Below are 12,248 nucleotides of genomic sequence, written 5' to 3' on the forward strand. Positions count from 1 at the left end.
TAGTCGAGGTGTGCTGATGGCCTCTCATGGCCGCTCCTCGTGAAATCGCTGTTTACTGATTCATGTGCAAAAAACAAAAAACCCAGCTTCCGTAGCTGGAATTTCATCACTTTTTAATCATTGTCTTAGATTATGAAAGAGCAGCCGTGGGAAATCTCAGAATTTCTGATTGTGTTTTTCACCCTAATGATTTCATTGAAGCAACAACAGTGTGAGATGAAAGACTCATTGTGGAAGTTGAGACAAGTAGCGTGTCTAGTTATAATTAAGCATGTGATATTTGCTCGTTCCCTCCAGTGGTGGCGAGCTGCACGTGGCTGATAAGAGCAGTTCATTCACAGCTTGCTCCTCTCTGATGTTCTTTCGAGCTATTCGAGGTGCTTTACTGTTTAAGCACATCTTCCCTGACGCCAAGAGACCGAATGTGTTTGTTTGCTCACCAGCACAGACCGCAGATTTCATATTTACTTTAGCTGCTTTTCTGTCCTTGTATGCGAGCATGCTTGTTTCCAGATTCCTTTGAGTGCAACAGTGCATTTTGTTTTATTGTGGATTGTGGCTGTGTGATCACGGACGGATGCTGGTGACATCCCGCCCCCCACGGCTGAGAAGTTTATGGAGGACATTCTCTGTTGCATCTGATGCAAGTCACCTGATTTTCATACTCCCAGTTATAGCAAATGTACCCAAAGCAAGCATGAAGATTTCCCCGCACGAAAGATTTAAGGGAAGCAAAACGAGTCCGCAACTATTTAAGTTGCATGTCCCTGTAAAGCAACTATTTTAAGGTTTTGGACTTTTGGTTGGTTAAACAAGCAGTAAATAATCTGTAGATTAACCAAAACGTATATTTTGATTTTACTGAACGAGCATTTTAGGATGCATATGTGTTATATACAAAGGATTGGCTTGGCTTTTGTAGTTTAATATATTATATATGGCACACATAATGAAAATATCTATTGCATCAGAGCGACCATTTAAATCTGCAATAAATACTATGGCAGGAAATGTGAATCTTTGCAGGGAGTCTCAGTCAAGCTCAGCTTACCTGCAAATGGATACATTAAAAACATAATAAAGAGTGTTTTTGGTGGCAGCACGGAGATCCTCCAGCACTTTCAACCTTCTGCTCAGATCTAGCCGTCATACTGCATTATGTTTGGTGTTTATTCTGATTCTCATAACTCTGCCACATTTAAAAATGTGTAATTTGAACCCCACAGAAACCAGCACCTGCAGGAGATGTCAGAGTGATTCAGGTAGAGCTACCCTCCCTTTTGGGCTGCAGCATCTCTTTTGGCTTGTGACCCACACACACACATCCAGGGGAGGAGGGGATCTGCCTACTCCCTCCATCTCCACCTGTCCTCTTGTCTAGCATCCTTCCATCCATCCTCCACCCCCCCCTCTGTCCTCATATCTGGTGTACAGCCAGAGGTTGAGGATGGAAGTCTTCCCGATAAGGAAGTCGCTTTGCTTTTCAGTTCAAATTAACAAAAAGCAATAATCAAGTCTTTTTGAAAAATCCAAACAAAACGAGGCACTTTCAAGCTAGAAGATCTGGAACACTGTGATTCGTGTGAACGTTAAACTAAAGGCTTGGTTTTGGTCGACTGTGATTTTTTGACATAGAGCTTTCTCTCTGCAGGGCATGTTTGAGTTGTTCTGCCTCCAAGCTGTTGAGACTAAAGCCCATTTGATATGCTCTTCTCTTGGAAGAAGTTGGCGTAACAGAGAGGGGGCAGGAAGGGGGATATCATTGACTGCTTAAATGGCTTCCATTACACTTCGGCAAAAAGCATGATTTTTTTTTTCCACAGGATTTTATATCCCCTCCATATTTGTATTTTGCATAATATTTTGTACCCACACAGCATAATTCTACCTGCCAGTGTTTTACAGACCTCTGCTTTTGATATCTATTATAAATTGCTTCTTTTTTTTCTTTTTTATCATCCCACACATTGTCTCAGAAGGCTTCTTTGTCTAGTGCCGCAGTGTTCATGCTCAGAAAGTGTAATTTTTCATGTAGTATTTTCTTTTTGTGTGTGTGTGTTTTGTTATCAACAAAAACTACAGTAGAGCTGCATGTTCGGTGTTACATGTCTCTATCAAAGCGTGCCGCGACTTGTGACAGAGGCTTTTTTTCTTTTTTTGTGTGGTAATTTTAGGATCAGGCTTGATGTGAGAGTGTACAGTATGAGGGATGTGCATTCCTGCTGAAGATTAAACTGATTAAATCCTCCACAATTAGGACAATGCTTTTGCTGAATGTGGCTCAAACGTGTTTGAGCTTTTGTGCAAACCAACCTCATTAAGCTATTTAACCGAGTTTATACTTTGCAGTTGCTTCTTCTGTCAGAATCGTACAAAGAGGAGTACGAGCAGCAAGAAATCTCTACCTGTTTCTACTTCATAAAACTCCTTCAGCCGTTCTTTGTGTTGCCATCCAAACTAATGAGGCTCAGAAAGTCTTATGTAACATCTCCTTTTTAGCAGCTTTCTTGAAAGCAGCTAACCCTTAAATATGTATGCATAAAACAGCCAAGCCCTCCAGCTGCTACGTGATACTGTGTCAGTAATAGATATTCCATATCAGTATCATGGTATCACAGTGCAGTCATGGCTGTAACTGCAGTCTTAAGAGGAAACAGGTGCACTTCTCTTGCACTGAATTTCAGTTGCCATGCAAGCTTTAAAAAAAAAGAAAAGGGAAAGGGCTGACACTCCGGAGCACTCTTCTCATACAGGCTTTGAAAACTCAACAGTACTTTCTTTTAGTCGCAGTTCACAGTATTTAGACATCAGCTCTTTTCTTTTGCTTACCACATTTGTACTGTTTTAATTCCATTTTGGAAACATGGCTGCCATAATATACTTTTGATAATGCACCTCAGCTGATGCTGTCTTTACGTTCTTCTGCTGAAAATGAACCCCCCCCCCCCCCCCCCCCCCCCCCCCCCGTGGTGGGGCAGTTTTACCCAGCTTCTTTTCTTAATGTTTGCGTATTGATCATATATAAAGCGACTTCACATCTAAAGTCATTTTTATAAAATGTGTGACATGCCAGTGCTTTCCCCCCGCCAAAATGGCCTGTCTGTTTTGTTTTTTAATTTACTTTTATTTATACACACTATAATTACGCTGTATTAAATGCGTGGTGAACTCTGTTCCTCTTTTAATGCAGATGTCACCCTCTGAAATAGTCGTTTGAGTGGGTGGAAGTTCACTTTACCTCTGCACTTGGCATGCTCAGACACAGGGCTGCTTCGCTGTGTTCACTCTTTAAATCTTTAACCACACAATAGTACACTTAGTACAGTGATTTAGGGCCACAGCACAGCAGCACTCTTTTGCTGTTGCCTTCAGCATCTTTGCTGAAAGTTGAATACCTTGCGCTTATACGTGGCAGAGCACCGGCTTCATATTTCAGAACAGGTCAGGTGTTTATCAACAAAGTGGGGTCGCTGTCTTGCGGCTAACTCAATTATATTAGGGCGGATACATTTAAAGTATTAGCAATCTGTCAGGATTTCTAAGGGAAATGATATGCTCAGTAGCAGAAGGCTTTTACCGCACACGCAGATGCTTACACACACACAGCACTGCCAGAGTTCATAGTAATTAGCATTTGGGTTTCCTTGTAAAAAGGACTTGTACATACACTCTGTCATTAGTTAATGGGCCTTGCAGCCTGTTACCAGGGCTTATTCTCCCTCCCTTCTGCTCCCAGAGGGGCTGAGGTGAGGTGAGAATGAGCCAGGGCTTCTGCTATCAGTCAGCCATATAGCATTAAATACAGCTTGAGTGAGGAGGACCCATATGTCTCTGGCCATTATTCAATTAAAAGTCCCAGCTTCTAAGAAACGGAGATGGTTGGAACGGGTTCACGAGAGCTTCAGCTTATGTCCGGCTTTCCCTGCAGAGCAGTCTATGTGCTCAGGAGGAGGCTCTGTTTAAGGCTGGAGAATCCACTGAAACTTGTTAGAACAGAATAGTAGCTTCAGATGAGCCCCAGAGGCTTGAATGTCACCGTTGTCTACAGATATTAGTCAGGCAGATCAGTAACTGTGGTTTTAGTCATGTATTACGAAGAAGCGCTTGACTCTGTCAGCTTTTTGAATGCTTTTTAGAAAGTCTCAGATGGTGAGATTAGCTTAGATAAACTCATTTGCTGAATATCTGTGGGCTCACCAGCTGCAAGTCAAGGACAAGGAGATTCTCTATTAAATGCTTTCGAAAGAATTTGATGATGGAACTATTTAAAAGCACAGCACGGCGTAACTGAGAGCCGACTCTTCGATGCAGGTAAAAACAGCAGTTTATGATGTTATTGTTGTGAAAGACTGCCAGACTGATGCGTCGAGAAAGTAGTTTCAGGAACACTTTCTCCATCAGCTACAATCTCTATACTTTTTTACCCAACTGTAAATTGTCAGCACATTATCAAGTAGCCCTGACAGTGTAGCTATTCAGCAGAAATAGGATAATCTCACCGTTTAAAGCTAGATGTAGCCACTGTGAGTAACCCGTTGTTTAGTGGATGAGTGTTGTGAAGCCTTTAGGTTACCAAGTGGTTTGTTTGGTTTTTTGTGGGGTAGGGGGTTGGAGCCAGAAGTGGGCATGCTTGGGTTATATATTGTAAACTCATTCTAGCTTTTTTAAATGACCCACTAGCTTTTCACCTGTGACTATGCTGATTTGTCTGCAGATAATTTACGTTACAGTGCACCGGCTACACGTGCAGCTTAAAGATGTACAGCAGGAATGATCACTTGATCGTCGGGTGGAAAGAGTAACTGTGAACTGTGTCAAGACCCACCTGACTCCAGACTTTTCATGAATGGTGACATTTATATAGGAATAAGGACCAAAACACTTTAAATGTCAGGCTGGTACAGAAACGTAAATACTTTTAATTGTGCTGTAAAATTTGGGCTTTTTATGATGTTTTTTGAGCCTCAAGTGGCCATTTGTGGAACTGCAGTTTCAGACTTAGATTATACCATTATGTAAAAGAAGGAAGGGGGGCATCAGTTGGGAAGACAGCGAGGGTAGTCGTACAGACCGGGTACAAATTTTCGTGTTCCCTTAGATGATTTTTTTGTGGAACACCACGTCAATTTGGATTTCCCGGAATGTTGGAGCAGACCAACATAACCTGAGGTAGCGATCCAAGATGGCAGCACTGAACATAAACAGTACTAAAACTGTAGACTTTGAACCTGTTTTGCCACTGTTGTGTATTTGTAACTCACTAAATGTGACTGATTGGGCTTTATCCACGAATGTGTTTTTTAAGAGCATAAAAATAAGTATTATGCCGTGTTGCTAGTGATACCTGAATGGCTCTAAGTTGGTAAGAACCAAAATAAATTTTCCCTCACTGTATCTGGAACGCGCTAACTCGGGAGTGACGCAACTCCAAGATATCTGGAACACAGCAACAGAGAGACAGGGAGCCGGATTTAAACGCAAGGAAAAAGTGAAGTAACGACGCATTTCGAGGATATTGTAGACTGCAGGCCTTAAGCCCCATGTATGTTCTCCCATAGCAGTATTGAATTCACAAAATTAAGACCTGTGTCAAAATGATGCATTAAAAAAAGTTTCCCAGCACACAAAATATGTATAATTAATAAATTGGGCTAAAATAGAAGGCTCCGATTGAAGAGCCATTTGGGAGCCATAAGAGCCAGCTCTTCTAAGGGAACCGAGCCAGAAGACCTCCCATCACTCTTAAAAGTACCATTTCCCAAAGCTGAACTATCTCAGTAATCTTGCTGGTTTCAGGATTCTCTCATTCTTAAGTAAAGTTGCAATCATGTTAAAGTTACCAGAGAATAGAAACATGGCATTCTTTAATATTAGAAACAAAAGACGGAAGAGAGTGAGAAAGGCTTTAAAGAAGAATCTTTAAGTAGCTGACCTTAACTTGTCTCAACCAGCCAGCTGTTAGCACCTTCAGAACAAACTGAAGGCTTTAGTTTCATCTTTCTATTCATTCAACGGGAATGAATAGAAAGATGAAATAAAGAGAGGTGTAATGAGACGGAGACCTTGTCTTTATATTCTTCTGTTTTTGTTGGCTGGGTTGTCTGCACGCTTGACATCTGCACCTCATGTTCTCCATTAGCGAAGTCAACAAAACAACTTAATGGATAGTAGTAGAGACAGATGCCATCAGAATGCTATTTAAATTTGTATGAGGACCGAGGGCGTGCGGGGCTCTGTAAAGAGGAGGGCCGTAAAGAGGTAAAGCGAGAGGAGTATGGCGGGCGAGTTGTGGGTGTGTGATAGTGTTGGCAGAGGTTTTAACACAGGGGGCTGTGAGGTGAAAACAAGGTCATGTACACTGTACTAAGCTCGCTAAATATGCACGACGCCCAGAGCAGACCCTCACTCTATTATGAATGACATCTGGCCTTGGCAGCTTGTTAGATTCAGTAGCTCATAACCACGCTGATGTGATAAGTCGCCATTGCTCTCTTTTGTCCTCTGCCTGTCTCTCCCTGCCTCAAAGCAACTCCCATCACTCGAGCTTGGAGTTTTAGGTCTAAATGGTGGGTTGCCTGTTGAAGAGACAGTCCCTCTGTGTGGAGGTGGTGATTTAGTGGGGAGATAAGCTCTCCGTAATGGCAGGGTGGAATAATTCCTCTTTAACTAGGAGGCTTGGCTCTCTCCACCCTGCAGAGGAAAATGTAACCGCTCCTCTCCTTTATTTTTTCCCTTCTCTCCTTTCTTTGTTGTTCCTTTCACTCCTCGTCATTTTCGAGTGACTTCAGAAATAATCACTTGTCATGTCATGTTTTTAATTTCCTTTCATTTAGATCATTTAGACATAGTGTAAATCTTAATGCAGTGCCAATTTCAGTGTCATGGACTTTGTAACACCCCCTCCGCCCCAAACCTAGTAACAGCACCTTCTAAAAGCTGCTGTATCTGGCTCTACAAGGCTATAAATAGCATCTTAAACTATTTAATAAAATGATGAACACGGTAACCTTTCTTTTGTTAGGCTGATGTTTGTCAAGGCAACTTTCAAATAACCCATTGATTAAAAAAAAAAGAAGACAACTTGATTGGCATTGGGGAAAAAACACAACAAAATCAAATAAAATTGGCACATCATTGGAACAAGAACAAAAAATCCCAACTCTTATCTTCATGAAGGCGGGATGAGAAGGCTGTCTGATTAGTCCTTAGAGACATGAGAGGACAACAAGGCAAAGAATAAAGTGGTGCTGATGAATGAAGGAAGTGGAGGACTGAAGATGTTACTGTTTCTTACTTTCTACACGGCTCTTATCTGTAACCCCAATCACTCACTGGTGTCTGCCTCTCACGCTCCATTTCAGCTTTTTCCTCACAGTGGCAGAGAAAACTGGGAGGTCCTTTGTGCTGTACATAGATCTCAGTTTATATTTGACTCTGCAGGTTGATATGACGTGTAAGGCAGCTGTTGTGGAAACTACACAGAGCGATTGATAATGGAAGTGTTGCATTAGGCTGCCCCCTGGAGGCTTTAGCAGTAACATCAAGCTGCAACCGTTAGACACCTGTAATTGTGTTTATTGAAGGAAAACTTTAAAACTCTGTTATAAGCGACATTCTGTGTGATCATTTGCAACCATAGAGCCATAAACATGCGTCTGATAATACATAAGTACCCAGTGCAGACCAGTTGTGCACACGAGGAATCATGAACCTGTCATTGTGCTCTCCTTGCAGCCCTGCTGTCGTCGTGGTGCGAGGAGCTGGGTCGCCTCCTCCTTCTGCGTCACCAGAAGAACAGACAGAACGAACCGCAGGGGAAAGTCCCCATGCAGCCCGGCATGAACAGCATGAAGCCCGGCCTCACGCACAGGTGAGATACATGCCCTGTCAGATTACAAAGCCTGCTGCAGTTGGCTCTCAGTAAAGTCACATTTTCAATAAAGTGTGTGGTGGGAGGAAACTGCATCTGAATAACCAGTGTACAATATATTGCCAGCTTCCCATGCATGTGAACTTGAGACATCCCATTCTAAGTCCATAGGGTTTAATATTATGTCGGCCCAGCCTCTGCAGCTATAACAGCTCCAACTCTTCTAGGAAGGCTTTCCACAAGGTTTAGGAGAGCTTATGGGAATTTTTCACCATTCTGAGATCACACACTGATAATGGACGATGAGGCCTGGATAACAGTCTCCACTCTAATTCATCCCGAAGGTGATCTGTCAGGTTGAAGTTAGGACTCTGTGCAGACCAGTCAAGTTCTTCCATACCAAACTGTTTCCACAAAGTCCAAAATGTTAAAGCATTAAGAGTTTCTTTTACTGGAAGTAAGGCGCTGAGGCCAACTGCTGAAAAACAGCCCCACACTATAAACCCCCTGCACCAAACTTTACATTGGGTACAGTGCAGTCAGACAAGAAGCATTCTCCTGGCAACCGCCAAACCCAGACTCACCCATCGGATTGCCAGATGGAGAAGTGTGATTCGTCAGTCCAGGCAATACGTCTCCACTGCTCTCGAGTCCAGTGGCGGCACGCTTTACATCACTGCATCTGACACTTTGCACTGAGCTTGTGATTTAAGGCTTGGATGCAGCTGTTTGGCCGTGGAAGCCCATTCCATGAAGTTTGCCACACACTGTGAAGGCCGCAGGAAGTTTTGAGGTCTGTAACGACTGACTGCAGAAAGTTGGCGACCTCTGTGCACTGTGCGCCTCAGCACCTGCTGACCCCACTCTCTGATTTTACGTGGCCTACAACCTCATGGTTGAGTTGTTGTCGTTCCCAATCACTTCCACTTTGTTATAACAGCTGACTGATATTTAGCAGTACAGGGGGCGTCCTATCACAGTACCAGCTTGGAGTTCCTGAGAGCAACATGTTCTTTCACAGATCATTGTAGAAACAGTCTGCATTCTTAGGTGCTTAAATTTATACACCGTAGTCATGGAAGTGATTGGAACACGTGAGTTCAATGAATTGGATGGGTGAGTGAATACTTTTGGCAATATAGTGTTTATAAGGCATCAGAGGAAGTCATTAAAGAAATTAAGGTTCACATCTAACATTCAGGCCTCATGAGGGTTTCCACTGATTGGAGAAAAGCCAGAAAAATTTGTAGAAGTGAAGTGATGTGAAGTGCAAGGGCAAACCTAGAGGGAAGACAGATGTGAGGTAATGCTTTTAGAGAACAGCATGTGCTCGGACCTCTCTCAAAAAAACAAAAAGAGAAGGGGGAAAAAAAGCCTGGAGTTAGCCAAGAGTCCTGTTTGCTTCTGCTGAAGATCTTGGGATAATGTGTATTTATGAGGAAATATTGAACATGTCGTCCATTCTGAGAGCTAACCTCTCAGGGAAAACAGGGTGCCTTCCAAGAGCAGCAGTTCCCTCCCACACTGCTGGCCACTTGCCTCTCCCCTCATGGAGACTTAGCTTGTTTATCATGTGTAACAGAATCTCGTATTTTACTCTATTTGTTTTAAATCTGAACGCTAAACATTCCAGATGTGTACTACCTATCCTTATCCGAAGAACTTAGATGTTTACCGGTGCATGCGGACAGACGAGTCCTTATCGGCACATTTGGAAATTTTGACTCATCTTACTTGTGCAATCATTAGCAGATTTCCTGGCTCGAAATGTGGTGTGAAACTCAACGCCAGACATTTAAATTGAATGAACATTTCGGCTTAAGAAACCCTAGAGTTACTCAGAACTTTAAGTGACATCAGGCACATTGTTTGTGTTTTGATCTGTTTTCCAGTGATGGCTCATTTCCCTATGACTCTGTCCCCTGGCAACAAAACGCCAACCAGCCCCCTGGGTCATTGTCCGTGGTTACAACAGTGTGGGGCGTTACCAACACATCACAGAGTCAGGTATGTCCATGCATGAAAAGCACCCACTCTGTAATTATATGAGTTCAGCAAACAGTTTTAAGACAGGTTTATTGCACAAACCTAGCAGATAGTTTCACTTCCTCTTTGATTCTTTGTTAAATATAGGTGCTAGGCAACCCAATGGCAAACAGCAATAACCCCATGAATCCTGGGGGTAACCCAGTGGGATCGGGCATGTCTGGCAATGCAGCAGGGCTCAATTCACCCCAGTTCAATGCGCAGCAGCAACAATTCCCAAATAAAGGCGGTTCCAGCCAATCATACATGCAGCAGAGCATGTACGGCAGGCCCGGCTACCCCGGTGGTCCTGGAGGATACAGTGGGAGGTGAGAAACAGGATACCAGTCTTCTTTTTTATTCTTTAAGACAGCAGCTCCGGTTTTAAAAGAGTGGTTAAAACATAAATCATGTGTTCATCAGTTACTCTGGAGGCCCGAATGCACCACCAGGAGGTATGGGAATGGCCTCCCACACACGTCCTCCTGGTGACTTCACCCAGCCAGCTGCTGCAGCTGCAGCTGCTGCTGTTGCTGCCGCTGCTGCTACCGCGACAGCCACTGCAACAGCCACTGTAGCGGCGCTGCAGGAAACCCAGAATAAAGACATGAACCAGTATGGACAGGTACAGTACACATCTGCTATGAGGCAAACAGTTTGATGGAGGAAGATGTTAGGTAACTACTTGCTGCAAAATGTAGCCATTAATTATTCGGTTGTTTTCTCCAGATGTGTCCATCGTTCCAGATGGGCCATGCTCCAGCCTACAATAGCCAGTTTATGAATCAGCCAGGCCCACGAGGTCCCCCTGGGGGAATGAATCCATCCAGCATGGGATCTGCCATGAACAACCCCAATATGAGCGGGCCTCCAATGGGTATAAACCAGGCGAGAACCCCAGGCATGACGCCTTTTGGAGCTCACAGCCAGAGGATGCCTCAGCAAGGTTATCCCGGTGGACCTCGACAGGGCATACCCATGCAGGGGATAAAGAGGCCATATCCTGGGGATGTGAGTGGAAATATCAGACATGAATATTCTTCTTGTTGTAGCACCTGAGACATGTATATATATATAATGTCTTTTCTTCTTTTTTTTTAACTTTCTTCTTGAAGGGAAGCTATGGAGGTCAGCAGTATGGGCCAAACAGTCAGTTCCAACAGCAGGGGCAGTATCCCTCATCAAATGCCTCCAGACCATTGCCCTCTCCTAACTACCCCAGCCAGAGGATGCCAGGGCAACAGGGCCAAGGGCAGTACCCGCCTGGCATGCCCATGAGCCAGTACTACAAGGTTTGTTAGTCCATCATTTATGCATACTCAGGGTCAGAAGGGGGGCAAAGGAAGCGAATTATTCAGAAGATCAGGACGTTTGAACCCTTGTCACCTAAACTATAGTGCATCCCTGGCACTAAAGGGAACTGTATCAATTCCTTTTTGCTTTTCCTTATTCAGCAGGAGCCCTTCAACGGTCAGAGCACCAACTTCTCTGGAGGCGGATACTCTTACGGCCAAGGCAGTGGGGTATGTTTTTCCTTCGTACCCATGTAAAAGTGCAATTTCAGTTTTAGCAGGTGAAGACATTGGTGCCAGATTTGAGCCTTTCATGTCTGTGAAATGACTTTAATAGATCTTTTGATTATTGCACTTCCCCCACCTTTCTTTAGCCCCCCAGGCCTGGTAACTACCCACACTCTCCAGTCCCCGGAAACCCCACACCTCCCATGACCCCGGGAAGTAGTATTCCGCCGTATCTGTCGCCAAACCAGGATGTGAAGCCCCCGTTTCCAGCCGACATGAAACCAAATATGACAGCGCTTCCGCCCCCTCCAAGTAAGTACCCAAGCAGACCTGAAACGAGTCGTTCACATGACTCATTTGTCTGTTTTTGTCCTTTTTATCCTTTTATCTCACCTCCTGACATTTACATTCTGAGATTAAAAGCCATCCTCTCCCGTTTTCCTCGTCTGCAGCTATCCCCAACGAGGAACTACGTCTGACGTTCCCAGTCAGGGACGGAGTGGTGCTGGAACCGTTCCGCTTGGAGCACAACCTGGCTGTCAGCAACCACGTCTTCCACCTTCGACCGTCCGTCCACCAGACCCTCATGTGGAGGTAAAAACCTTGTAGTTTCGTATTTGTTGTTACTAGTGCAGCATGTGCACAGCAAGCTCTAAAATGGATGTGTGGTGAAAGTTGCTACATTGTGGGTGCTGTTATTTTAGGCTGTTGTTATAGCGCCACATGAATGTGACAGACATGAGATACTAAATCACATACTAAATCACGTGTTACTGCAGAGTTTATTAATAGTGAGAATCTTGATTTGTCGTAAGCTAGCACAGTGTTGCCTA

The 12,248-nt window shown here is 43.9% G+C and overlaps 1 protein-coding gene across 9 annotated transcripts in view; it reads left to right on the forward strand.

Moving 5' to 3' along the window:
- The window catches only part of zmiz1a (zinc finger, MIZ-type containing 1a), a 110,113-nt gene that overhangs the window by 90,772 nt on the left and 7,093 nt on the right, over window positions 1-12,248 (forward strand). For 4 of the 9 annotated variants that reach the window (XM_082556305.1, XM_082556310.1, XM_082556306.1 and 1 more), the window contains 10 exons: window positions 1,227-1,262; window positions 7,735-7,870; window positions 9,763-9,877; window positions 10,004-10,224; window positions 10,319-10,520; window positions 10,625-10,906; window positions 11,011-11,187; window positions 11,350-11,418; window positions 11,562-11,727; window positions 11,868-12,009. In XM_082556305.1, the coding sequence (XP_082412431.1) occupies window positions 1,227-1,262; window positions 7,735-7,870; window positions 9,763-9,877; window positions 10,004-10,224; window positions 10,319-10,520; window positions 10,625-10,906; window positions 11,011-11,187; window positions 11,350-11,418; window positions 11,562-11,727; window positions 11,868-12,009 (1,546 nt within the window). Of the gene's footprint in view, window positions 1-1,226; window positions 1,263-4,282; window positions 4,312-7,734; window positions 7,871-9,762; window positions 9,878-10,003; window positions 10,225-10,318; window positions 10,521-10,624; window positions 10,907-11,010; window positions 11,188-11,349; window positions 11,419-11,561; window positions 11,728-11,867; window positions 12,010-12,248 lie in introns of those variants that run through there. The other 5 variants (XM_082556309.1, XM_082556312.1, XM_082556311.1 and 2 more) reach the window with 3 other exon arrangements.

Source organism: Aulonocara stuartgranti, assembly GCF_965226115.1.
Source record: "Aulonocara stuartgranti genome assembly, chromosome: 13".
Classification (NCBI taxonomy): domain Eukaryota; kingdom Metazoa; phylum Chordata; class Actinopteri; order Cichliformes; family Cichlidae; genus Aulonocara; species Aulonocara stuartgranti.